The sequence below is a fragment of the Ipomoea triloba genome, chromosome 5 (assembly GCF_003576645.1).
Source record: "Ipomoea triloba cultivar NCNSP0323 chromosome 5, ASM357664v1".
Classification (NCBI taxonomy): Eukaryota; Viridiplantae; Streptophyta; class Magnoliopsida; order Solanales; family Convolvulaceae; genus Ipomoea; species Ipomoea triloba.
In genome coordinates, this window is record NC_044920.1 from 737,896 (window position 1) to 765,690 (window position 27,795).

Below are 27,795 nucleotides of genomic sequence, written 5' to 3' on the forward strand. Positions count from 1 at the left end.
ATTTTCCCCAACAAGATCAGATAAAGAAATAGGATATTTACTGTGTCCTCTCTTTCAGTGATGTATATTGAATATGTGTTTTTTACCCCATCAGAAGGGTTTCTGGGTAAGATGGTCCCTGCCACTGTGCAATGTCAGATGAGATTAAAAAGAGTGTGGAGAATGGATTTAAGTAGTAAAGGTCAAAAAAGGGTTTTGAAGTCTTGTCCTGTAAGTACTACAAATAAGCACTGCACATCAGCATCAACAATGCTTCTCTGCAGATTCTTTGGTTACACCCACATGCTCTACTTCTGTCCCTCTTTTTAGCAATTTCATTTATTACCCCCTCCTATTCCCTTTTTTGTACCCTTTTAAAAACAACTCCATAAAAAAGATTAAAAAAAATTAACCCACCAAAAATTAAAGTGTTACGCTTGATTGGCCACTGCTCTTGCCCTGGAGACTTGGTAAACAGAATAAATCACAAGATATGTGTTATTGTGCTAGTGGTCTATTGATCGTCCCACAATAAAGCTAATTCCATACTACACATTGCGGCTAACGGCAAGCTGGTTTATTAATTTTGAATTAATCAATTAGTTGAGTTGGGCTCTGAGAGTAAAACTTAATTTGTAAGCAAGCAAAATGTAAAAAGATTAGCATGTTTGTATGGCTAGTGGTAGTATTGTCAAAGTGGGCTGACGGGACAATTGGGCAAGGTCCATCAAAGCTTGCCATTTGACAGGGTAGGCTTTAAATCCCGCCAATTTGGTGGGCGTAGAAAAGGCTGGCCCACTCCGCTCCCTAGTCCTGCTATAAACTAGGTGAGCTTGGTGAACATTTGAATCCTGCGAAGTCCACCCCCTTTATTGCAGGGCAGAATAGGCTAACGAGCTTAGCCCATTCTGACAGTTCTACTTGGTGATTAACTCGCTTTGATTTTATGAAATTCTTTTAAAAAAACACATAAATGAGATGGTGTAAGTATATGTGCGCTGGTGTGTGATTTTATATTAGATCACATTAATCTTGCTAAAATAATAATATATAGAGTATAAAATAATACTGTGTTGGATTGATTATAAAGTTTTAAAGTAGATATTAAAGAATGGTTGTTGGAATTGATAAGCATCATGGTAATTGTCATTATCAACAATGAAGAATGCAAATTGCAAACACTCAATCAGTGAGCAGCAAGAGAGAAGTAGCAATCAGCACAATAAAGTGAGCAAAAACAGGTGAAAAAGCCAAAACAAAGACTAGAAAAGGACTTGAGCCATAAAACTTTTGATTGAGAGAATGTCTCCCTCTTAAAATCCCAATTTTTTTCAGACCTTTCACACTAATCCCCATATCATAATCCACAGGAACTTTATGCCACCAGATTATTACTTTATTACAATTATAATCTTCTACGTGCCCCCCTCCCTTAGTTTCAAAATTAGAAAGAGGTGACTGAAAATGGTGATCAAGCATAATTCTCGTATATATGAAAGGTCACAGATTCAATTATTGTAAACTCTCTCTCAATTAAATCTGTTGTACATTCTGGTTCTGTCCCTGGCTATAGGAGTTGGGGCAATTCCTATCAGCTTTGCAAGTATTTCAAAATTCATTAAATGGTATACTTGCGGTCTTAATTGTTGGTTGCGAGGGTGTGATGTGACCATAATTTATGTAAGTTGTTTGTTACTTTTTTCAGTTGTATTAAAAAAAAGTTTAATATTTGGTAAAATATTAAATTAAACAGTGTTTGTTAAATTTATGTACGCTAGACAATTTTTAGTAGACTAACTGTTGGATAATGTCATAAGTAGGAAAATGTTACTATTGAAATTCATTTTCAACTATTAACTAAATGCACATGAACAAATTGTTGGATAATGTCATAAGTAGGCTAGTAGGTATGCATTTATTACTTTATTGATCCGTAATTCTTGTACATATGTGATACACTTATAATATTCTTTAAGGAGTTAAATCTGGATGATTGAGGCTCGGTTTGACATTATGACATACCTATCTGAAAAGCTAGCTGAAAGTTGAAAGTTGAAAAGATAGTAGTTAATAAACTAATTAATTAAAATTAAAGTGTTTGGTAAAATTAATTGTTGAATTAGCTTATAAGCGTAAAAAAAAACATAAAAAGATAAACTAAGATATTAAGATTTTGATTAATGAAGAGTTAATGGTGTCATTTTCGTAAATTAATAAAGATAAAAAAAAAAGAGTAAACACTTATAAAGTCATAGGTCCTGTTTGGTAAAATTATTAGCCTATCAGCCAATTTTGACTTATTTAACCACTATTAGTTGTTTGGTTAATAAGCATTTTGTAACTCCAAAATGCTAAAATTCAAAAGGCTACTCAAAGCAGTCTTTTCAATTAGCTTTTTTAGAAAAGAAATTATACCAAACATCTATCAACTAACAGCTAATTTATCAAACAACTTTCTACAATCAGCTAATATTATCAACAAATCATACATTCTAACCCAAGCAACCAACCCAATCAGCCAACAGCCATTTACCAAACAGGGCCTTAAGCTTATTTTGAAACGCTAGTTGGGATAGCAATCATAGCATTTCAAAATAAGCTAATATTTTAAGTTATCCATATTTGACCTAACATAGCTTGTAACTTATTTGTAACTTGAAATAATCTATAAGCTCTAAAATAAGCTCTACTAGACTGAGCCTATGTAATTATATTATTAAAATAATATAACAAAATTTCAAATAAACTAACAAGTCTATAAGCTTTGTTTTGCTAATCGTGGTAGGATGTATGATTCGAATCTTATCAACTAAATAAGCTAGCAATAGTAGGATGCAAGGTGCTTTGCTAGCCTCCGCAGAGTACATGATTCAAATCCTACAAAGGATCAAATAAGCTAAAAGTTGTAGGTGCGGCCGTGCGAGTGCAAGAATCAAATCCTATCTAGGACCAAAATTAATAGTGAAGACTTAATTGGTCAATCAATCCAAAATAAATTTATAAATTCTGCTATGCTTGCAGACACATTATGCATTGTTGTGGGTATTTCTTTTAGTAAAATTTTCAAGAATCTTCAACCAAATACTTAATATGCCATGGAATTAGGCCATTTATATCATGGACCAGGGTCCACATAGGATTTTGAACCCTTAGATCGAAATAATGTCTTTTTTATCTTTAAGTTTTAACGGATTTTGCAGTTTCCACATTCCTCATGTCTCTACAAAACTACGCACTAATATATTCCAAGTACAAAATTCATGCAAGGTACAAAATTTTATAACACAATACGCAAAAACTCACAACACAAGATACATTCACATGTTATATATTTACTTATTTTCAAATATGATTTAGGTATAGAATTTATATTCTATAGGCACAAAATTTCACAGCACAATATACAAATTCATAATATAAGACACACAATATGTTGTGTGTTACACTACTAATTTGTTGTAGGTACAGAATTCATACTCTTAAAATACAAAATTTCATAACACAACTCACAGACACAAATTCACAACACAGGACACATACACATACTTTATAGTAAAAAAAAAAAGGTAATGTGAATTGGACAACCAAACAATCGCCGTCAAAATTAAATAAATCGTTGTTCGAAAACGACGTCGTACAAGATCATGGTCCACGATATAAGGATTGATTGAATTACAACTTAGATAAAAAAAAAAAACAAATACAACAATAAAAGCATAATAGATTCACATGATTAAGTGATTCAAGTCTTCTTACCCTCCATCCAACTCATTCGTAGATTGATGAAATTACAACTTAGATCAGAAACAAAGACAACAATAAAAGCATGACAGATTCACATGATTAAGAGATTCAATCCTCGATCTTATCCTCCATCCAACTCATTCGTAAATTGATGAAATTACAACTTAGATCAGAAACAAAGACAACAATAAAAGCATGACAGATTCACATGATTAAGAGATTCAATCCTCGATCTTATCCTCCATCCAACTCATTCGTAAATTGATGAAATTATACTTAGATCAGAAACAAAGACAACAATAAAAGCATGACAGATTCACATGATTAAGAGATTCAACCCTCGATCTTATCCTCCATCCAACTCATTCGTAAATTGATGAAATTATACTTAGATCAGAAACAAAGACAACAATAAAAGCATGACAGATTCACATGATTAAGAGATTCAACCCTCGATCTTATCCTCCATCCAACTCATTCGTAAATTGATGAAATTATACTTAGATCAGAAACAAAGACAACAATAAAAGCATGACAGATTCACATGATTAAGAGATTCAACCCTCGATCTTATCCTCCATCCAACTCATTCGTAAATTGATGAAATTATACTTAGATCAGAAACAAAGACAACAATAAAAGCATGACAGATTCACATGATTAAGAGATTCAACCCTCGATCTTATCCTCCATCCAACTCATTCGTAAATTGATGAAATTATACTTAGATCAGAAACAAAGACAACAATAAAAGCATGACAGATTCACATGATTAAGAGATTCAACCCTCGATCTTATCCTCCATCCAACTCATTCGTAAATTGATGAAATTATACTTAGATCAGAAACAAAGACAACAATAAAAGCATGACAGATTCACATGATTAAGAGATTCAACCCTCGATCTTATCCTCCATCCAACTCATTCGTAAATTGATGAAATTATACTTAGATCAGAAACAAAGACAACAATAAAAGCATGACAGATTCACATGATTAAGAGATTCAACCCTCGATCTTATCCTCCATCCAACTCATTCGTAAATTGATGAAATTATACTTAGATCAGAAACAAAGACAACAATAAAAGCATGACAGATTCACATGATTAAGAGATTCAACCCTCGATCTTATCCTCCATCCAACTCATTCGTAAATTGATGAAATTATACTTAGATCAGAAACAAAGACAACAATAAAAGCATGACAGATTCACATGATTAAGAGATTCAACCCTCGATCTTATCCTCCATCCAACTCATTCGTAAATTGATGAAATTATACTTAGATCAGAAACAAAGACAACAATAAAAGCATGACAGATTCACATGATTAAGAGATTCAACCCTCGATCTTATCCTCCATCCAACTCATTCGTAAATTGATGAAATTATACTTAGATCAGAAACAAAGACAACAATAAAAGCATGACAGATTCACATGATTAAGAGATTCAATCCTCGATCTTATCCTCCATCCAACTCATTCGTAAATTGATGAAATTACAACTTAGATCAGAAACAAAGACAACAATAAAAGCATGACAGATTCACATGATTAAGAGATTCAATCCTCGATCTTATCCTCCATCCAACTCATTCGTAGATTGATGAAATTACAACTTAGATCAGAAACAAAGACAACAATAAAAGCATGACAGATTCACATGATTAAGAGATTCAATCCTCGATCTTATCCTCCATCCAACTCATTCGTAGATTGATGAAATTACAACTTAGATCAGAAACAAAGACAACAATAAAAGCATGACAAATTCACATGATTAAGAGATTCAATCCTCGATCTTATCCTTCATCCAACTCATTCGTAAATTGATGAAATTATAACTTAGATCAGAAACAAAGACAACAATAAAAGCATGACAGATTCACATGATTAAGAGATTCAATCCTCGATCTTATCCTCCATCCAACTCATTCGTAGATTGATGAAATTACAACTTAGATCAGAAACAAAGACAACAATAAAAGCATGACAGATTCACATGATTAAGAGATTCAATCCTCGATCTTATCCTCCATCCAACTCATTCGTAGATTGATGAAATTACAACTTAGATTAGAAACAAAGACAACAATAAAAGCATGACAGATTCACATGATTAAGAGATTCAATCCTCGATCTTATCCTCCATCCAACTCATTCGTAGATTGATGAAATTACAACTTAGATCAGGAACAAAGACAACAATAAAAGCATGATAGATTCACATGATTAAGAGACTCAATCCTCGATCTTATCCTCCATCCAACTCATTCGTAGGTTGATGAAATTACAACTTATATAAAAAGAAACAAAGACAACAATATAAACATGATAGACTCACATGATGAAGCAATTCGATCCATCTTACCCTCCATCCAACTCACTTGGTGGGTGGAGATGATTTTAATGGCTGCTTAAAAAGGGCATTTTTAACGGCAGTAGAATTGGGGTGTCGAAAGGTAGAAATAAATAGGAATGAAACGAAGTAAAAAGGAGTGAGTGAATGATACAGGTAATAAGCAATTAAAGAAACCATCTTTATAACATTCCAAGTGGACTCACTTGGCCTTCATAGCCTCCTGCAAACCAATTACAGAGTAGGTTCAATTTTGGCAGGTCCCCCCACCCCCCACCCTTAATCTCCCACCACCACCCCCTCTGGCTAACCTACCATCACTGATTCTTATTTGGGAACTTGTAGGCCAACACCCACACTTTCTCTCTCTACTTCTTGATTTTCCGGCCCCTCTCTCTGCAGAGACAGCAGTCAACCACAAAGGAAAGAGAGGAGGGAGAAAGAAAGAAAAAGAAAAAGAGGCAACCCCACTACTACTCCCACTTGTTCCTTAAAAATAATAACCTCAAAAATTCTTCATATTTGATATTTCTCTCTCTAGCTAGGATTGTGTCCTCCGATTCATGCCAATTGGACGAGGATTTGGAGATTAAAGGAAGTTTTCTGGGACCAAACCTTAAACCTACCTGTGTGTCTTTGGTTTCTGTTCTGTCCCAAGAAAATGGATTTTATGGAGCCACATAGTAACAAAAGCAGTGGTAGTGGTAATGGTAATGGTGCTGCTAGTAGTAATAATACCTCTGACCACCACAACCATCACCACCGTCCAACCCCACCGGCGAATCAAGAACCGCCGCCGTCTTCCCTCCAATTGGTTCCCCACATAAGTCAACCCGACCCGGCTGGCCCTGGGTCCGGCAAGGCCCCCGCCACTCAGCCCCGTGATCCATTCATGGGCTCCATTTCAACCCAAAATGCTACCAACAATACAAACTCTAAAGTGGTTGCCAAGAAACCCTCCAAGGACCGCCACACCAAGGTGGACGGTCGGGGCCGCCGGATTCGCATGCCGGCGTTGTGCGCCGCCCGGGTGTTTCAGCTGACGAGGGAATTGGGTCACAAATCCGACGGCGAGACCATAGAGTGGCTGCTGCAGCAAGCGGAGCCGGCGATTATCGCCGCCACCGGAACCGGCACAATTCCGGCCAATTTCTCGACTCTCAACGTGCCTTTGCGCAGCAGCGGGACTACGATTTCGGCTCCGGCCACCAAGTCCGGTCCTCTCTTTATCCACGGCGGCGCCACCGCTATGCTGGGGTTCCACCACCAGTTCTCCACCGCCGGGTATGGGCACGACCCGGATGAGAATTTCATGAAGAAGAGGCTAAGAGAGGACACAAGTGGCGCAACCTCACCCTCAGCCGCTAAACCGGATAGAACCGGAGTCCAAGGGCATGAACCGGGGGCAGACTCTATACCCGGTTCATCTCAACCGTCCAGCTTCATCCCGGCTCCGGCCATGTGGGCGGTGGCTCCCGCCGCCGGAAACGTCGGCAACACCTTCTGGATGCTCCCTGTGAGCGGCGGCGGCGGCGCCACCACGGCCACGGTAGGAGTAGCGGCGGCGGCGGCTCAGCAAGAGCAACACCAGTTTTTGCACTACAAGGGATCAGCAGGGCTGCAAAGGATTGGCGGGTTCGAGTTCCCCGGTTCAGCCCGGTTCAGTCCGGTTCAGCTTGGGTCCATGGTGCTGCAACAGCCACAGCCGGTTCAGCAGCTAGGGCTTGGTGTCTCAGAAACCAACATGGGAATGTTGGCCTCCATTAATGCATATAGTGGAGGTGGAAGTAGGGTTGATTTGGGCATGAACTTGGAACAACAACAACAACATCATCATCATCATCAACATCATCAGCATCATCAAAACCAACCTCAAACAAGTGACAGTGGAGATGAAAACCCCACCGCCTCCCAATAGTTTCAAGAATTGTTCAAACACCAGACACTAGTTCTCTCGATTACCTAATGGGTCGCAAAGTTATCGGGATTTACTCGAATACTGTACTGGCGAGTCGGGGTGTGGGGCTGAGGGTAAGGGAATTTCGCCTGTTGTGGGCAAGAATTGTTCAAAAACTTCATGCAAACTTCTATTTTGGTTGAATTATTGAAGAATTTAGTGGAATTAGGACAAGAATGTGGGCATTGTGTAAATAATGTTGTCTCAATCTTTTTCTACCTTTAGAGATAAGGTTTCAAATGTCACTAGTTGTGTTATGATTCCTTGTTTTTTGGTCTGTCATTTGGCATTTTTGGAGCTAAGGTAGCTAGCTAAGCTAGCATGGAGCTAGAAGTGTTGGGTTTGAAATGGAAGGTTGAGTTGAATTGATGGCATGGATAAATGGGGCTTTTGCTTTTGCCCTTTTGGATTCTCTTTGAAGATAACATAAAGAAAAAAATCAATCATGTATGCCCTCAAGTCTTGATAATTGAGTCAAGATTTCTCCAATCAAACATGCACCCATTGCATGTATGTCAAATGTACATAATGGAGGTGTTGTTTGTCCATCTTGTTACTTGTATGCTTTGACTCTTCTCTTTTGTGTTCACATTGAAAGTCCATTTCTAACCTAGCATTTCAAAGTTAATTTGAAAAGTCATACTACTAATTATCATTAGGTGATCACTTACAAAGTTACAAGAGTAACCTTTTTTACCAAGATGACTAAGGGTGTTCATTCCATTAATTCGGTTAATAATCAAATTGAAATAACCAAATTTGTAAAATGTATAAATCATTAATCAAATCGAATTGAACTTTTTATTTTTGAATTAACAAAATCATAATTTTGTTCAGTTAATCATTTGGTTAACTGATTAATTTATAAATAAAAAATTTTCAATCGATAGTTTCACACCATAAAATAGTTATTACATCAATACATAAACGATAAAAATAGAAAAACTAGTATAATAGTATGATTTATGAATTACAAAAATTAAAATAAAAAAAATTAAAACATATATATACTAACAATTCGGTTAACAAACACTTTCAAACTAAATTAACCAATAACTAAAATTTTTAAAATCACTAATAACCTTAACTGAACCGAAATATTTCAAATAAAAATTGGTTAATCAAATTTTATTAGTTCGGTCAGTTAATCGATTTTCACATAATTGTGCATAGCTCGACTCCTGATTAAGCAAAAAGTTTATAACTAGTTGTGAAATGTAACTCTATTTTATCACACCTGTTTAGCAGTCAATCTCACGTTTTATTCGACTTGGCACGAAAATGATAAAAGTATTTTATGTGGTAATGAAACCGATTCTTTCTTACACCAACTTACTAATTTGGAATGGATTGGTGCAAAATTAAGTATCATTCTTGGATTATTGCTCTAACAAAAGATGCAAGGTAGCTTCTATATATGGGAGGAATAATTTGCCAAGAGGTCATTCACCCTTGGTGCTTTAATTCTCCACAGAAGTCAGTGAGAAGTAATTTTGATTCAATTATTGGTGCATGGCATTAATGCTCCACTTGTTGTACAACTATAGCATGGGCCAAAAGAAGATGGAGGTTAATTACAAAACAGGACTCTCTCTCTCTCTCTCTCTCTCTATATATATATATATATATATATATATATATATATATATTCACCCTATGTTTTGTGCATGTCTTTCTCAAACCCAAATTTAGCATGGAAGGTAAAGTCCATTTTTTTTTCTCCTATATGGATTCTTCAAAGAAAAAACCCATTCATACTATAATTATTAAAGGAGAAAAATGTCAAATGAACACTCAAATTTAGCATGGAAGCTAAAGTCCATTTTTTTTTCTCCTATATGGATTCTTCAAAGAAAAAACCCATTCATACTATGAATTATTAAAGGAGAAAAATGTCAAATGAACACTCAACTATATGTCATGGGGCCAATGATAGCTCCTTTTTTTTTTATAGTACTACTGACTGAGGCTCGAACCCACTCCCATCATCCATGTGGGAGTGTTAACCAGGATACCGGATGCCACTAGACCACAAGGTCTTTGCTTAGACTTAAAAAATTGTAAAGAAAATTATTAAAAAATATAAAATACATGTAGGTGATTGTTGTTCATGTAAATAAGTAGTTGTAATAATAAGTAACTTACAGATAACAATAAATGGGTTGATTGCATTTTGTTAAGTCACATATTTATAACAAGTTTTTCTTTTTCTTCAAAGGTGTAATTGAACTTTTCTTGAGGGTTTATTATATTTGACCATTTTTAAATTTTAAAATCTTCTTCAACACCTATTTAATTAACAAATGATAATTTTAATTTTAATTTACATGAACAACTTTAATTAACAAATGATAATGTTCAATTTTTTAATTTGTTTCTTCAAAGAAATAACAACTTTAAAGTAACATATACACACACAAGTTAATGTTACAATTTGAATAGTTATATTCCAATCTTATAAATCACTCTATGACCTTTCAATCCATTAGGTAATTAAGTCACTTTTATACTATATATGGATGGACTAATTTTTTTGAAAACAAACTTCGATACGGTAGATTATAGCAAATGGAAAGTGGATCAATAATGCTTTATATGAAATTTAGTTCATTCAAATTAACTTATTACTTAAAATGGCTTATTTTATTTAGTTTACAAATTTTGAACAATAATTTTTAAAAACAACTAAGGGTGCGTTTGGTTCGCACATGGGAATCGGAATCGGAATGAGTATCAAATACTTGGTAAGGGTAATGGGTTTTGGTGAAAGTATTTAGCATGTTTGGTAGTTGGGTGGAATGGGAATGATTATTAATAGTTGGGGAAGAAATGATGAAGGAAGATGAAACCCTTATTTAATAAGGGTATGGGTTTTGCCATTAATGGGGTATTCCAAACCCATAGTAGCATTCACAAAACCTATCAACCAAACACTAACAATCACTTTGATACCCATACCTTATGCCTAAACCCCCAACCAAACACACCCTAAGTTTTTATTTAAATTATGCTTTTGGGGGAGAGGGGAGATGGGAGATGGGGTGGGGGAAGAGACTATAGAAGGGTGGAATTCGAAAATGATTCAGAGGTTATTAATAAAATTTTGAAGGCAGAGACGATAATAAATTTTTTTAAAAAAAATCTTTAATTTCATATACCTTGATTTACAGGAAAATTTGTAACTACGAATCAAATGTGTACTCTAGGTGAAACTCATTTTGTGACTCTAACCGACAAATTAAAGAATCACAAAGAGGTAAACTAACCTAGGTTGTCACGTCATTGCTGACCGACTTAAACCACAAAGGATAATAGGTAACTCTCACGAAGAATCAAATTAATTAAATTGGAACCTTATGATTTTCAAGGCAACTTCCCAATCAACTTAGCTAGTGTGGTTGCCCCCTCCTTATTCCCATATAATGCATGTCATTAAGGATTTCATGAGTATGGATCTGCGCTACTAATTAATTCAAGCACCTGCGTAGAAAATAACAGAATAGTTACTCGTATTCATAAATAATTGTCCATAATTAAAGAACATCTTCTTAGATTACTTGCTTAATTTGATACCCCACAACATGGGATTCTAGTTTAATTCTTGTCAAATATCATTATACTGGTGCGATTTAACCTAAATATATGTAATCACTTTGGTTCTTCTTCCTTGTATATAAAAAAATAGTTTTGATATATAGACAATTAAAAGATTAGAAAATTGATAAACTAATAATATAATATGAGACAAAAATGATAATTGAATAGAGAAATAGGGGCCAAAATTAAAGAATACACACAAGCTTAGTAGTTGAGTAATTGAAGTGGTATTGTAGCTTGGCAGCTTGCTTCCAATGTTACCTAAGGATGGAACACAACATATATAGTATAGACATTTATATATACGTATTTGTTTTTGGTAAGAAGATAGAAAAAAAATTTACCAAAAATTACACATAAGTAATCTTTTCATTCTACTTAAACACTATTTTACAAGACTTGTTTCCAACTATATATATAAATTAATAAATTCTATACATAATGGTTTTGGAAATTTTGAGCTCGATGTCGGTGTTGAATTGAAGCAACACGGTTGAGAAGAGTTAATTAGAAGTAAACTATGATGGGAAATATTTTCCGGACTCGCTTACTTGCATGTACCGCATACCTGCTCGGTATCCGGTCGAGTTACAGAGAGGAATGTAACTATTCCCAACCATTTACCGACCCCGACCAACTTGACTTGAGATAAGGGACCAAGTAAGGGTTTAGCTGGCAGCAGTATTTTCCCGCCTTTAGATCCACCTCGACCATCTTAAGTCGATCACGAGACAAACCATCCGATCCATTTTACTTTGAAAGCTGAGCCTTATAATTGAAACATGTGCTCCATCTCAACTAAAAGTTTAAGCTGACCATCTTAAGTCGAGACAAACCATTCGACCCTTTTTACTTTGAAAGCTGAGCCTTATAATTGAAGCATGTGCTCCATCTCAACTAAAAGCCTAAACTGATAGTTGGAATGCACATTTATGTTTATATTATATTTATGCACTGCACATTTATGTTCATATTATATTTATGCTCAACACGCCCCCTCATGTCCCCGCAGCCCCTCACGTGTGCGGGGCTCCAAGCAACACGTGGACTATAGTCTCTTTTGCTTTGATACCAAATTGAAGCATGTGCTCTATCTCAACTAAAAGTCAAAAACTGATAGTTGGACTGCACATTTATGTTTATATTATATTTATGCTCAACACTTATTCATTTCCTTCAACCCAATAGTAGCGGAAACGAGAGCATTAGGAACCTTAGCACACATGGAGGAATCAACAAAGCCTCTGACCTTCCCCTATGCGTGGGTTACACGTGTCGTGCATGCGGCATGCATGCCGAGCCTCCCGCATATGTTTCCTTTACTCCCCTATAAATACTGCATTAAATGCGGGGAGGAGGGACTTTTGGCATTTTCTAAATAACAATTGTCAGCTCGGGCCCTTTGACCCGCTGTCATCTTTCATGAGCTCAACAACTTAAACCAACAAGCAAACGATTAAAGGATCCACATACGATTTGACCTGAATTACTATTCATACGTATTTGTGGGAACGACCGCATTTACCACATCAAACTATTTTTTGTGATGCGTATGTAGTATTATGTATAAATATTGTCATAATCAAACGCTTATTAATTACTAGACCAAAAGTTATAGCTTAATAATGACTACACAATTTTATTTTATTTTTATACTTGCATAGCAATCTACGTCACATTTTGATGACAGAATACTAGATTTGGTTCACCGAGGCTCGGCCCAACAAATATACATATATGCATGTAATGTAAATTAAATGTACATATATGTTTGTGCATGCATGCATATTTTTTTTTATCGGACAAGGTTACTTGTACAAAATTTTTGTATAAATAACTGAATCTCAAGGCCTTACGTAGTTACGTTCCACAATTAACATGAATTTTAAAAGAGAATTTTTTTTTGAACAATGAAAGAGAATATTTAATCATGGATTCATTGTTATCCCTTTTTGTAAAGTCGTTATTAGTTTTCAATTGATTGGGGTGTTGGATTTAGTTAATGCTGTAATGAGTATATAAATGGATTATATTAAAGATATTTATTGAATCAACGGAAGCTTGTAATAAATTATGGCTCGATTTGGCCATAGAGTGCATACCTTATTTTAAGATATAGATACTATAAATTTTTTTTTTGTAAAAAAATTTAAATTTAAAATAAATTTTTATTTTAAACTTATTTTGAAACACTATAAAATATAGTAGTCTTTCAATTATAAGCTCATAGTTTTTTTTGTTATTTCTTTAACTTTTATTCTTATAATTTTAGATTTTCTTTCTCTTCACTTTTTATTAAAAAAAAATTAAATTTTCTTTCTTTTTTACCTTCTCCTTTATTTAAAAAAATTATATTTTATTTCATTATTGTTGTTGTTGTTATTATTATTATTATTATTCAAAGATGTACAATTTAAATTAGTTCGTTCACACTATTCAAAAGAAGCCTTGTTCTTATTTATATATATATATACATATATACATATATATATATATATATATACATAAAGCAAATATTTCTTTCTTGACTACGTTTTAAAAAAAAAAAATTTCTTATAATTTCACATTTGAATTTTATTGTTAATAAAAATTTTAATGTAATTTTTGAATATACTTACATACATGCACACATATATCTATATATATATAGGCACACACATCCTATTCCCTAGAAATGAAATGGTGGAGTATCAATTTGCATCAAAGACAAGCACTTACAAGATCTTCCCCATTCTTTTTGGATCCTAATACTATAATCTAATAGTTCAAGAATATATTTTAAAAAGATCCATTTATTACAAAAATAAAAGTTGATATTTTTGCAAAATAAAGCAACACATTAGAAGGTTCCTTTTCTCTCTCTTCTTATTTTTAGTTTTTATTATATTTTATTGTATTTTTTGTTCTTTCTATTTTAGTGATACTCATGGCTTATTTTAAGGTCCCACAAGATCAACTAGATCATGGCATGAGGTTAAACAAGTGATCTTAAAACATAGTGGTATATGAACTTTATTAAAGAGAAGCTTTATGGGGAAAAATCATATGTGATCTTAGAGTATACATACCAAAGGTTTTTGGGAATTTTTTTGCAGGGTAAAAAACTGTTGGAAATCAAAGGAACTGATGTGAAGCATGGTTTTTGAACAAAATTTTTTCTTGCAAATTCAAGAATTTTGCAGGAGAAGAAGAAAAGAAAAATAGTGCAACATCGCACCCCAGCGGGTGTGTGTTGTCCACACGCTCGTTGGGACGACGCGTCAGCTGGCGGCCACTCTGACTTTTAGTTAACATTTTTGTTTTGTTTTTATCTTTTTTTTTTTTGTTGTTGTTAGATTTTGATTTTTTTTTTCTTTTTCTTCCTCCCATATTCTTTTTCCTAATCACACTTACAAAAACTCCTCAAAACCACAAAAAAAAAAAAAAAAAAAAACACTCCTATTACGGATGCTCATATCAATCCCACATATCATGCATGTAGTCATGTAAGAGTAGAAAAAGCTCTTTTTTTATTAGATCGAGGAGAAGGGTACCTAGTAGACGAACTACTATCTTCTTATAAGAACTTTTCTAAGTTCGATCTTGTGACTCAAAGACTATCCTAACTAGCATCTCTTCTAACTTCAAGCAGTGGTCATCCATCGCATTCCAAACATAATTCTTTTGTAACACGAGGTTGGCCAAAAGGTCTATCATTGTGTTATGATCTGGGTATATATAACCGATGCTTCATAATCTTTTTCCATTCAATTTTAACACACTCCGATCCCAATCACTAAAATTCTATTTTCTGAATATATTTGATAACTAAAACGTAATGCAATTCGAGATCTCAACATAGACAAGAAAAGCATGTTGTGTTTGTCAATAGATAATCACTTAGCCGCCACCAAGAATACATTAAAAATTGCGCTGCCAAGCCTATTGCCTGATTATTGTACTAATATTAATTAAAGTGAGTGCAGCTGGGGCAGTATCTTTACATGTAATTTGGATTATTATATGTAAACCAAATTCATTCTTTTTTGAGTTATCTGAAAGTAGTTTCTTTTCATTGTACCAATTGCAGCATGCATCTCTGGATAAAATAAATAAAAAATAATATATATATATATATATATATATATATATATTTATTTATTTATCTTTTGCTTGCTTTCATATTGGGGAATGATTCTGTTTATTATTCCAGATCATCTCATCCATTTGCCAGCTATATCACACTAGAAAACCAAACAAACAAAACGAATATTTGTTTTTTTCCCCCTTAAAAAAGTTCATATTTGAAATATTTCTATGGTGCCGACTTTTGTATCGTGTACAATTATGTATGTTACTTTTGTATCGTGTACAATTATGTATGTTATTTGAGTTATGTCAAAAGCACGGGTACTGATCAATAACTTTAAAAATGTAAATAATCTTTCTTGTAAAAAGTGCTCACGGAAAAGTTCATTGAGCAAAACTGCACAGTGTTTAGAAAATATGCAAACTCTAGAAGTGTAGCAAAAAGTTTTTAGTTACACTTTTACATACTTTTACATATCATAAGATGCAAACCTTCTTGGATGCACTTTTACTTATCAATTCTTTCGCAAACCCTCCTGTGACCAACTGAGCTGTCCGCTACAAGAGGATATGTTTTTATCATATATGTGTAGGTACCCGGGAAGGGGGGATGTGGGTGTGTCCATCTTTTGCCTTTATTTATTTATTTATTTATTTTTGTCTGTGTGTGGTTGAAATATGTAGTTGTAGATATGATAAGTGACCAAACAAAACAAAGGAAAGAGAAATGAGAAATTGCAGGCATGATTAAAGAGGCATCTGGGAGCATGGAAAAGAATGTTCCCATTTGGGAAAGATAAAGACACTATGACAAGAATCCATTGAGTAATACAAAATGCCTTTTTTTATTTTTCAATTGCCTTTCCCAGTCTGCAATCCAAATATCATCATTAGGGTTTCTATATAGTCAGTCTGATGGGGGGAAGAAGACTAGAGGAATATTATTGAGAAGCTGCAGAACAAAACTGTTTCCAATTTGAAACCAGGAGAGCAAAAAGGCCCTGTGCTAGCTAAGCAAATACCAGATGGGTTTTAACTTTTAAGCAATTAAGACAATGGGTTTATGAGCATGGTCTTCAAGGCAAGCCAAATAGTGAATCTCTGTTATTTCAAACACGATGGTCTATGCAGAAGCGGTCTTCTTTTGCTGGAATATGACGGCCCAAATGGGGACTCCAACACCAATGCTGAATGCAGTAAATACGCCAAGAGACATCTTCAGCTTCTGGTTTTTCATCCTATCCAAGTTGTACATGTGCTTTGCGTGAATGTAGAATGGCTCATCGTGGCCATGACCTCCCATTCTTTTCACACCTGTTGAGTGGATTCCTCTGTTCACTGCAAGAAAATATCAAAATTTGTAGTTTCTGTAAGTCCAGATTTGCAAAGGCACAATGTCCACAAATCACCATAACTTGTATTAACACACATAAGATGCGATCAAAAACAGCTTTTAGTGGGTTCCTCTGTTCACAGTTGGAAAGTAGAAAATAGAGCAAATGGCATAGGTTGCATAAACGTGGATAAGCAATGAATAACAGTATAACACACAATAGCCTTGATTGGTATCCACTGATTCACCAATCATATAGAACAGTTATAGGAAGCATATTTTAAAAAACAAACAAACTAGACATTGGGTGTTAGACAAGGACACGGCTGTGCAAGAATGTAATGCCATTTTCTCTGTGAGTTCAGAAATAACAAAAAAATTGTTGCAAGTATGATAATACTACCAGGACCACTGTTGTGTGAATATCTTCATTATATGGCAAAAAGGATTTTCAAACAATTAAATGGCCTTAACATCAGTCAAGTATTAGCTGAGTGCTTGCTCATATAATATAATATATAGTATAAAGTTGCACAAAGAATCACTATATTTTTGCATATCCATGTAAAGATAAGCATGTAGTATGTGCATTTAAGGGATTGGTGATGGTAGTGCACTTATCAAAGATTATGAATTGATCCTATATAAAAACAACTTTGCATTATAATTGGTGGGTAATTTTCCAAAAAAAGAACATCTAGTTTTTTAAAACTGTGAACTGGTTGACATATAGAATGTTGGGGAAAAAATTATTTTTATAAAGCATGAAACTATTATAGAAGGAAGTGGAAGGGAGAAGAAGTGAAGTCCACAAACTCATAAAAACAAAATCTCAAATTTTCTGCAACAACAGCTTTATTGTACTATGCAATGTGAAAACAGTTGATTTCGAAACAATTTAATTATAAATAGTCTGGTATAAAAATTAATACCATACTACAAGCCTTTGCACCTCAAACTTGAAAGGATCACAACTCAAAGCTTTCAACTTAATGAATCAATGAGTCACAATTGAAGCTTCTCCTATACAATAATCCCAAAAAGTTTGGAACACGCATCAAAACTCAACGAGACAAAACAACTTTATGCAATCGGACAACTTTTGCAAGACAAAGAAACATTCACATCAAGCACATAGAACCCAATAAAATTACCCAAGAAAACACTAGACTAATTGCACATTTGCACCTAGGTGAATTAAAAGTCAAAACACACAAATGCCCCTAATTTTGGGGAATTTCTAAAACACCCTATAGTAATTCAATAACAGCAAGGTGCAATAACTACTAATTCGACCCAAACACGGAACCAATACCTTCATTTGATGTTTATCCATTCACCTCATTACTCCCATTTTGGCAGTAATCACATCACATCATAATGTATCCTAGAAATCTTCCTCAAACTTTGTATATTTCAGTAGAAGATGTTTGAATGTGTTCATATAGACACATAATACGCACATAATACATAAAGATATAATTTTTTTCTAACTTCTAATATTCTTCTTAAATAGCATTTTACACATATAACTGACATTGGTGAATTAATAGTCAAAACACACAAATAGCACCTAGTTTTGGGGAATTTCTACAACACCCTATAGTAATTCAATAACAGCAAGGTGCAATAACTACTAATTCAACCCAAACACACCATTTAATGTTGTTTATCCATTCACCTAATTATTCCCATTTAGGCAGTAATTCACATCACACCTTAATACATCCTATAAATCTTCCTCAAACTTTGTATATCACCCTAGAAAATGTTTGAATGTGTTCACATAGACACATAATATGCACATAAAATGTAAAGATACAATTTTCTTCTAACTTTTCTAATATTCTTAAATAGGATTTTACACATATAACTGAAATTGGCACATTCATTAATCAGATGACGAATCTCAAGACATAACCAAAATCACTACCCAACAATCCAATACTCAACAACTATCGACAATTTTGATTTAAAAATCTACGGAGTAATAATTAAGCAATCAACGAAATCTGAGAAGTAATTCACTGGATTCCGGAATGATTAAAAAAAACATAGAACATAATGATACTGACGAGTCTTGGGGAGAAATGAATCGGCGGCGGTTATGAGCTTGGAGGCGCACGATCTCAACCCGTTGTTCAAAGCCATCGTCTCTCTAACTCGGAAGATCTCTTCTTCTGACTCGGTCTTGATTTGTTTGCGGAAGGTGAGAGCTTTTCTGGTGCGCTAATGGCTGAATTCATTTCTCAACAAGGTTTTATAACTATAATTGGGCTCAAAGAGGGTCCAGGCCCAACAATTTTTTACTTTCTGATTTTTATTTATTTTAGAAAAAATTGCAATTTTCGTTCCTAAGTTATAGGGTAATGGTAAAATTCGTCCCTATGTGTTAGTCATACTCACTTTTCGTCTCTAAGTTATTATTGACGTTGTACTTTTTGTCCCTTTACTAATAAAATATTATTGACGAAATTTACAATTTTAGTATAACTCAGGAACGAAAAGTAAGCGCGAAATGACGAAAAGTACAACACCAATGATAACTTAGGGACGAAAAGTGAGCATGATCAACACTCAGGGACGAATTTTACAATTACACTATAACTTAGAGACGAAAATTGCAATTTTCTCTTTATTTTAATAATAAATAATAAATTAATAATATGATAATTTTATAGTGTTTAAATAAACAAAAAAAAAAAAAAAACATCTCTAGAAACTAAAATTTTTATAAAACTTAACATAATTTCATTAGAAATGTGTTTATAATTCCTATATTGACGTTTTATTTGTCATCATGTAGTTCTGACTTAGGTAACGCAGAAAAAAAAAAAAAAAAAAAAGAGGCAACATGTGAAATGGTACAAATATAAGAAATATAAATATTCATTTATAAATATTTTTTCTTTAAATATAAAAAAAATTAATTGTTTGATAGTTTTTCAAAATATATTTTGATATTTTTTAAAATGATAGGAACCATATTTTAGAGTTGCAATAAACCAATAGAAAGAATCATTTCTGAAATGCGAGAGCTACGTGCATTATGGGACACCCTTGGTTAATAGGTGGTTCTGACCCAATGATTCAAATGGTACGTTATGCCCGTCAACCTATCAACACCCAAGGAGGCATTATCATGGATGAAGGATAGCAGAGTGGACTCAGTTCTTTTGCACATCGACTGTTCAACATTACACCGAAATGGTGAAATTTAGCCACTCCTTTGTCCGAGCTCCGGTCATAAGTTGGTATAGCTAATAATGATTGTAGGAGTATTTTACACACTTTTCATAATTGTTCACCTAATCCTTTATTACATTAGCTCACTCTTTAGTTACATCAGCCTAGTCTGAGGTTAGCTCGCCATCTTGGGACTCTCTCCCCCAGATTTTGTCTCAACTTTATTACAGTAATACTATTTTGGTTATTATTTAAAAAATAAATATTTTTAATTTAAATATACATAAATATTGATTATTTGCTAGTTTCTTCCAAGTATTTTTAAAATTAAAGAAATGATAGAAATGATCTTAAAACCTTTTAGAGTTCCCATGAATTTGTGAAAAGAAACGAAATATAAGCATCTGACCTCTTGAAAATGTGACAGAGATAGTATAAGGAAATAAAGTTGTTGTCTTCACTGAGAATTATAATTTTTGATGTAGTAGTAATAAGCCGTTGATAAGCCGAACAACCACGAAGATGACTTTATATTTGCCTTGCTCAGGGCCCCCATTATCTTCATCACTCTTAGGTGAAGACGATAAGTCATCTGACTGTTTTTTTTTTGAATAAGAGTGAAGACGATAAGTCATTTGACTTTGCTAGTTTTTTTTTTTTTTTTTTTTTGAATATTACCAACTCTATTACAATGCAGTATCTGTTCATAACTATTCTCATTTTTTTTTTGAATATTGGGCTGATGACCCCACGAACCCACCACCTCCCCTATAAAGGGAAGGGTTTGATGCCACTGGACCACAAGGTCCTTGACATTTGACTTTGCTAGTAGGAACGAAAAATACAACTTGAATTCTAAAATTTTATTCAAAACTTTTACTTTCTCACTTATACTTTTGATGTGATATTTTTATTATTGGACTCACAAGATGAAGATAATAACTCAATGGGGGTAGCTCAAGTGGAAAGTGAGCTCTCTTTGTGGGGAAGAATTTCTCGAGTTCAATTCCCACAAGTGACGATTCCCCTTGGGCCAGCTCCCATGCCTCTCGGACGGGAAAGGCTTATATATATATGCCATAATAAAGTTTCGATGTTCCTTTTCAAAAAAAAAAAATACTTGGAAGAATAATGGGTTCCCTTTGAATTCCTATGTATACCAAATATTGAAATTTAAATTTTCAATAATTTTATTTCTACCAACCAAACACTGAAATTTAAACTCCACTTTATTTTTTTTCGTATGAAATTGCAATTCTTTCCCACCTAGCTAATTCCTTCCTTCCAACCAAATGTCCTGTTAGAGTATTGCACTTTGGCTCGTTAATCATTTTATACATTGAGATATTTACTTCATTTTATTAAAATTTTAGTCCATAATAATGATATACATGGATTAATTATTTTTTAGAGCAAATTGCCATTTTAGTCCACTGACTATAGGGGTCTTGTTAATTGCAGTCCACGACTTTCAAAACTGTTAATTTCATACCATAACTATTTAATTTTTATCAATTTCGGTTACTCCGGTCAAATTACCGGCCAAATTCGCCGGAAAATGCTAAACCATAAAATAATGAGGAGTATTTTAGTAATTTCACATGTCTATTCTTCTTCTCCGACAATGTTCCACTTTTCTCTGGCGAGATTCCATTTTTTCCGGCGAGCTACCAGTAGGACTTTTATTTATTTTTAATTTTTTATATTAGCCACGGTGCTTTAATTTCTTCCCTGATCTCAAACATGAATATTGCCTAAGTGGCAAAAGTCCTACAAAGGGCAAAACCTTTATACAGAAAACAAGGGAGTAGCTAGGTGTATCCATAATCCATTCTTTAATTCAAGAATGAGCAATGAGCAGCACTGGCGGGTACCACCATTGTTACCGGCGGCTCTGCACCTATTGTTTCCTAATTTTCTAGATTCTCATCCTCCCAACTCTCTCCACACCCCCCACACCTCTGGTACTCGACTCCATCACCCCTACCCACCCCCTTGCCGGAGACCAACTTAGTCTCCTCCAACGCGCTTTCCGAGCTAGACTTCTTTACCCCTGAAAACTCCGGCCGATGGTACGTCAAGATATGGAACAAGGACATCGAAGAGAAGACTTTTGTTTGGGTCGCTAACAAAAACAAGCCTCTCACGAACGCCACCGGCCGGGGAGTTCTGAGAATCGGCGACGATGGGAATATTTATTTGGTGGACGGAGGAAAGTGGAACATCGCCGGAGAAGAAGAACAGAAATGTGAAATTACTAAAATACCCCTCATTATTTTAGGGTTTAGCATTTCCCGACGAATTTGGCCGGAGCGACCAAAATTGATAAAAATTGAATAGATATGATATGAAATTAACAGTTTTGAAAGTCGTGGACTGCAATTAACAGGACTCCTATAGTCAGTGGACTAAAATGGCAATTTACTCTATTTTTTATGTTAAAAGTCAGTTTTTAAGTTGGTGTTAAGAAATAATTTTTTTGGATTATTATTAATTTCCTAATGCGTGCCAAATATATTAAAATATATATATTTTGATAACGACTGTTTACTTGCTTTGATATCATACAAAATATATTATTAATCATTTCTCTAATTTTCGGATAGCTCGCTAGTCGCTACCGAATGATCAAATTTGGTAATTAATAATATTTGAAATAATTGAGAAATCAATATGAGATTTTATATATATATATATATATAATGTTTTTATTTGTGTGCTGTCCCGTCACAATGTATACTTTTTATTGTTCTAATCCCATGGGTTGTCGTATATAATTGGGGGAGACTTAGAAGAAATCAACCATAACGTAACATTCAGGATCACCATAAAACCTTCTGACTTAATTGGTTGCCTTGACTTGGTTTTTTTTAAATGATAAGAAAAACTCACAATCACTTTTTGAAGATGTGTACTGGACACCAAAAAGAACCAGGTGGTGTCTTACTGGTACTCCACTTCAGGTATGTTCCTCATTTGAGTGTCCCAATTATCATGCTTCCTAAAAAATAGGTACAATTTGCAAGTTATTATTATACATAGGAGTGGAGTTTTTTTAAAAAAATACAAATTAACTGGGTAAGATGTAATAGGTAATCTTTTTAAAATTTGAATGAGTCTAAGCTAACATGTAATGTATGACATACATTAAAACTCAAAGAACGAATTGAAGAAAAGTCTCCTTATTAGGTATTCTTAGTAAAGTCTTCTTTGGACTTGGTCTTTTGTTTGTGTTCCCAGAAGAGGGCAGACCATTACATCTCATATATAGTAGCTGGAAACCAATGCAAATTACAGATCCAACATAAACCAAAGTCGTCGTTGTTTGTTAATTAGTTGTCATTTCTAAACTGTATAGTCCTTACTTAGCTTTCAACAACATGAGCTGCTTCCTTGTACTACTACTACTTGTGTTGTGGGCAATACTAGGTTGTTTTGCTCCTACCGCCACATCAAAAACTAATTCTTCTTCCATAGCCAAACCAAACTGCGATGATCATTGTGGGAATATAAGCATTCCATTTCCCTTTGGTTTGACAGACGAATGTGCCCTAAACTCAAACTTCTCCATCATTTGCAACACCTCCTATAATCCTCCAAAGCCATTTCTAAGTAGTACTGTGGAGATTAGGGATATATCAGTCGAAGGGCAGTTGAGGGTCATGAAGCTCGTAGCTCAAATTTGTTACAAGAAGGGCGAAGAGCTTTCCCCATCGAGATTTTGGTTTAATTCAATATTCTACGTCAGCCGGACCGCCAATAAATTCGTTGCTGTCGGATGCGACACATTCGGTAACGTTTACGCCTACGACGACGACCAGTCTTACAAAACGGGAAGTAACTGTATGGCCACGTGTAACTCCACACAGGATGTTACAAACGGGACATGCTCCGGGTTTGGGTGTTGCGAGACAGGGATTCCTAACGTGGCCAAGAACGTGTACCATTCAGTGGATAGCTTGGATTACTATAACTACACTGCCGATGATGTTAATAAATGCAGCTACGCGTTCGTGGTGCAAAAAGAGGAGTTCACGTTTTCCTCCACGATGCTTACGAGAAGTTGGGATGTGGAGACAGTGCCCATGGTTCTTGACTGGACCATCTCGAACCAGACGTGCCTTACGGCGTGCCAAGGTAATACCACATGTGTTGCCGTCAATGGTGAAGGTTATCGTTGCGCTTGCAAGGAGGGTTATCAAGGCAATCCTTATCTCTCTGGCTGCCAAGGTATACTATATATGCACGCCATCATCTCTCTCTCTCTCTAGCTCTCTGATCCCCTTCTCCTCAGTGTCGACACATCTAATCCATTAAAAGCTAGAAATTAATGGTCAGATATGGTCCATTATCAACTGTTCACTTTACTAAACAAAAAATATATAAAAACAGAGAAAATAAATCTAGACATTGATCTATCTTTTAATAGGCCAAATATGATCAGATCACATGTTTATGTGAGATTGTGAAATCAAATAATGTGCTATCAATCTAATAAATTTTAATGATCTAGATCTAAGCGTGTGCGACGTGATTAAACTGGAATTATCTAGACCTTTAAAATATATTAGATTGATGAACCCTCTCCTATATATATATATATATATATATATATATATATAACTCATCATATCATGATCCCAACTGAAAACCATGGAAGGTTGGGTTATGTTGCTTGTTTTTGGCCCGTGGGGGCTGGGTTATAGTCGTGTGCATCATGGGTGTGTAGCGTGTACATTATATATTTATGGTCTCTGGGTTAGTGGTGTGTGCGTCTCTTATCAGGCATATGGGCGCACTCCCCTGCGAACTACCACCCAAGAAGGAATTGAGAACGCTTCGCAGCCGTCCACATGTCCAGATCAACGCATATGTAATTTTAAAAAAATGACGCGGTAGCATTTTCGTAAATAACTCGAACTTTTGTGCAAGTAATTGTGTTATAAGTGCACCTAGTTTCACTTAAAAGTGCACCTAGTTTCACTTACAAATGCTCCTATTTTTCACTTACAAGTGTACATATTTTCAATTACAAGTACAAGTAATTTATTTAGTTAACATTCATGCACCTAGGTGCACCCACTTATAACGTTAGGTACAACTAGTTGTAACATTAGATGCACTTAGTATTGAGCTCAACGTGCATTTTACTTGCACCTGTAATACATTTTACTTGCACTTGTGCACCTATTTTTACCTACAAGTGCAAGTAATTTACCTTGTTAACATTCATGCAGCTAGATGCACCTAGTTATAATATTAGGTGCACCTAGTTATAACATTAGGTGCACTTAGTATTGAGCTTAGCGTACATTTTACTTGCACTTGTGCACCTATTTTTACTTACAAGTGAAAGTAACTTACCTTGTTAACATTCATGCACTTAGGTGCACCTAGTTATAACGTTAGGTGCAACTACATCTGGAACATACACGTGGCGCGCTGAGAAGCAATTCTCTCCTTAGCGGGTGGTTCTCACATGAACGCGATTATATATGCGCGCGTTGTCTGCGTTTATTATAAATGTTTTGTACTGTTTTGATTTTCTTGTTAATTGGGCCAGCAGATATTGATGAATGTGAGGATGGGAAGAACAATTGCTCCAAAAACTCTATTTGCTCAAATACAGAAGGTGGTTATAAGTGCCCTTGCAGGAAGGGTTACCACGGCAATGGAAAGGATGATTTGGGCTGCATTTCTTCTAATCATCCACCCGTCATGCTTGTTTTGGGTAAACCAATATAATAACCTCGTTTATTATTTTGTAGCACAGAGTTTGTTTCCTCTAGGGAAAATGGAGGATTGGTTTTGCAACAAAAGATTGCCCAAGGCACTGTATCAGCAGGCACGACAAGAATTTTCACTGTCCAGGAGCTTAGAAGAGCAACCAATAACTATGACCAAACTAGAGTTATTGGTCAAGGGGGTTTTGGCGTTGTCTACAAAGGCCACCTTCTTGATGGTCGAATAGTAGCTGTTAAAAAACCTAAAATGATGGACCCAACTCAAATCGAACTATTCATCAATGAAGTAATTGTGCTCTCCCATATCAATCACAAAAACATAGTCAAATTCTTTGGTTGCTGTTTAGAGACAGAGATTCCATTGTTGGTTTATGAGTTCATAAACAATGGAACGTTGTTTGAGCATCTACATAGTAAAAACAAGGCTTCCAAAATGTCTTGGCCAGTTCGTTTAAGAATAGCTACTGAAACAGCTGAGGTCCTCTCTTATTTGCACACTGCAGCTTCTCCTCCCATCATCCATAGAGATGTTAAACCATCAAATATTCTCTTGGATAATGACTACACTACTAGGGTATCTGATTTTGGTGCCTCAAGATTAGTTCTACAAGATCAAACTCAATTGGTAACTATGGTGCAAGGAACATTAGGTTATCTTGATCCAGAATACATGCAAACCCACCAGTTAACAGAAAAGAGTGATGTTTACAGTTTCGGAGTTGTGCTAGTAGAACTGTTAACCGGTAGGAGGGCAGTATTCTTCAATGGTCCAGAGGAGGAGAGAAATCTATCTTTACATTTCCTTTCCTCGCTCAAAGAGAATAGGTTACTCAGGATTTTCGATGACAACATTGTATGTGAGGGAAATACAGAAGAGTTAATCGAGGTTTCCTTGCTTGCAGAGAGGTGTTTAAATGTCAAGGGGGAGGATAGACCGACTATGAAGGAAGTTGCAATAGAACTAAGTGGATTGTTGAGAACATCAAAACATCCATGGGTTAATAATTCTGAGATCACCATGGAATCAGAGGCTTTACTTATTGAGCCATCAATCCCTCTTCGATAGGATGCTACTTTTAATACAACTGTATATGATAGTTTAAAACATGATATGGAGTTTTCAGTAGCTGCTGGAAGATAATTGCAACCTGTTCATCTTGATTATCAAATTAGCTATGTTTAGTACAACAATAATATAAATAATGATTTCTTTTAATTTTTCCTTAAATAATTGGGGTAGTTTAAATTGAATATTATATAATATTTGATGCAATGTCACTATGTCAGTGTATAATATTACCATTTATGCTAATAGGCCATAATATTACCATTTATGCTATTATGTTATTAGTTAATTAATATGTCTTTTCTACACCGTATTATAAAAACGTAAAAAAAATACACATAATTTGCAAACAATAATATTACCAATTATATTATAAAGTACCATACATAATATTACCAATTATGCTATTATGTTATTACCTAATTGATGTCTTTTCTACACGATATTATGTTATTATGTTAATACGTGAATATGGAAACAATATTACCAATTAATATATATTAGTTAATTTCTATTTTACATTTTCTTATCAAATAAGCTTTATTAATTATTTGACCAATAAAATATTTAATTAATTGACTACAAAAATTTGAAAAAAAAAATAAAATAAGAGAATTTTACTTTTATATATAGTATAGACTTTTCTAATATTTGAATAGCTCGCTACCCGAATGATCAAATTACCAAATTAATAAAATTTGAAATAATTGAGAAATCGAGACTTTTTTTTTTTTTTTTTTTTTTTTTTTTTTTTTTTTA

General features: G+C 34.5%; 3 protein-coding genes across 3 annotated transcripts; 2 read left to right on the forward strand and 1 right to left on the reverse strand.

The window, feature by feature from the left end:
• The first annotated feature begins 6,401 nt into the window (after positions 1-6,401).
• LOC116020765 (transcription factor TCP23) lies at positions 6,402-8,566 on the forward strand. Its single transcript, XM_031261286.1, has one exon. It carries the CDS (start codon positions 6,747-6,749, stop codon positions 8,001-8,003), a length of 1,257 nt encoding a protein of 418 aa, XP_031117146.1. The 5' UTR covers positions 6,402-6,746; the 3' UTR covers positions 8,004-8,566.
• A 7,905-nt stretch (positions 8,567-16,471) lies between these two features.
• Positions 16,472-19,258, reverse strand: LOC116019081. Its single transcript, XM_031259166.1, has 2 exons — positions 19,116-19,258; positions 16,472-17,045 (listed from the first exon to the last, which is right to left on the reverse strand). Exons 1-2 carry the CDS (start codon positions 19,189-19,191, stop codon positions 16,831-16,833), a joined length of 291 nt encoding a protein of 96 aa, XP_031115026.1. The 5' UTR covers positions 19,192-19,258; the 3' UTR covers positions 16,472-16,830.
• A 4,348-nt stretch (positions 19,259-23,606) lies between these two features.
• LOC116019579 (wall-associated receptor kinase 5-like) lies at positions 23,607-27,036 on the forward strand. Its single transcript, XM_031259853.1, is given in 2 exon segments — positions 23,607-24,456; positions 25,793-27,036. Coding segments are annotated over 2 exon segments (2,094 nt in total).
• The last annotated feature ends 759 nt before the right edge of the window (positions 27,037-27,795 follow it).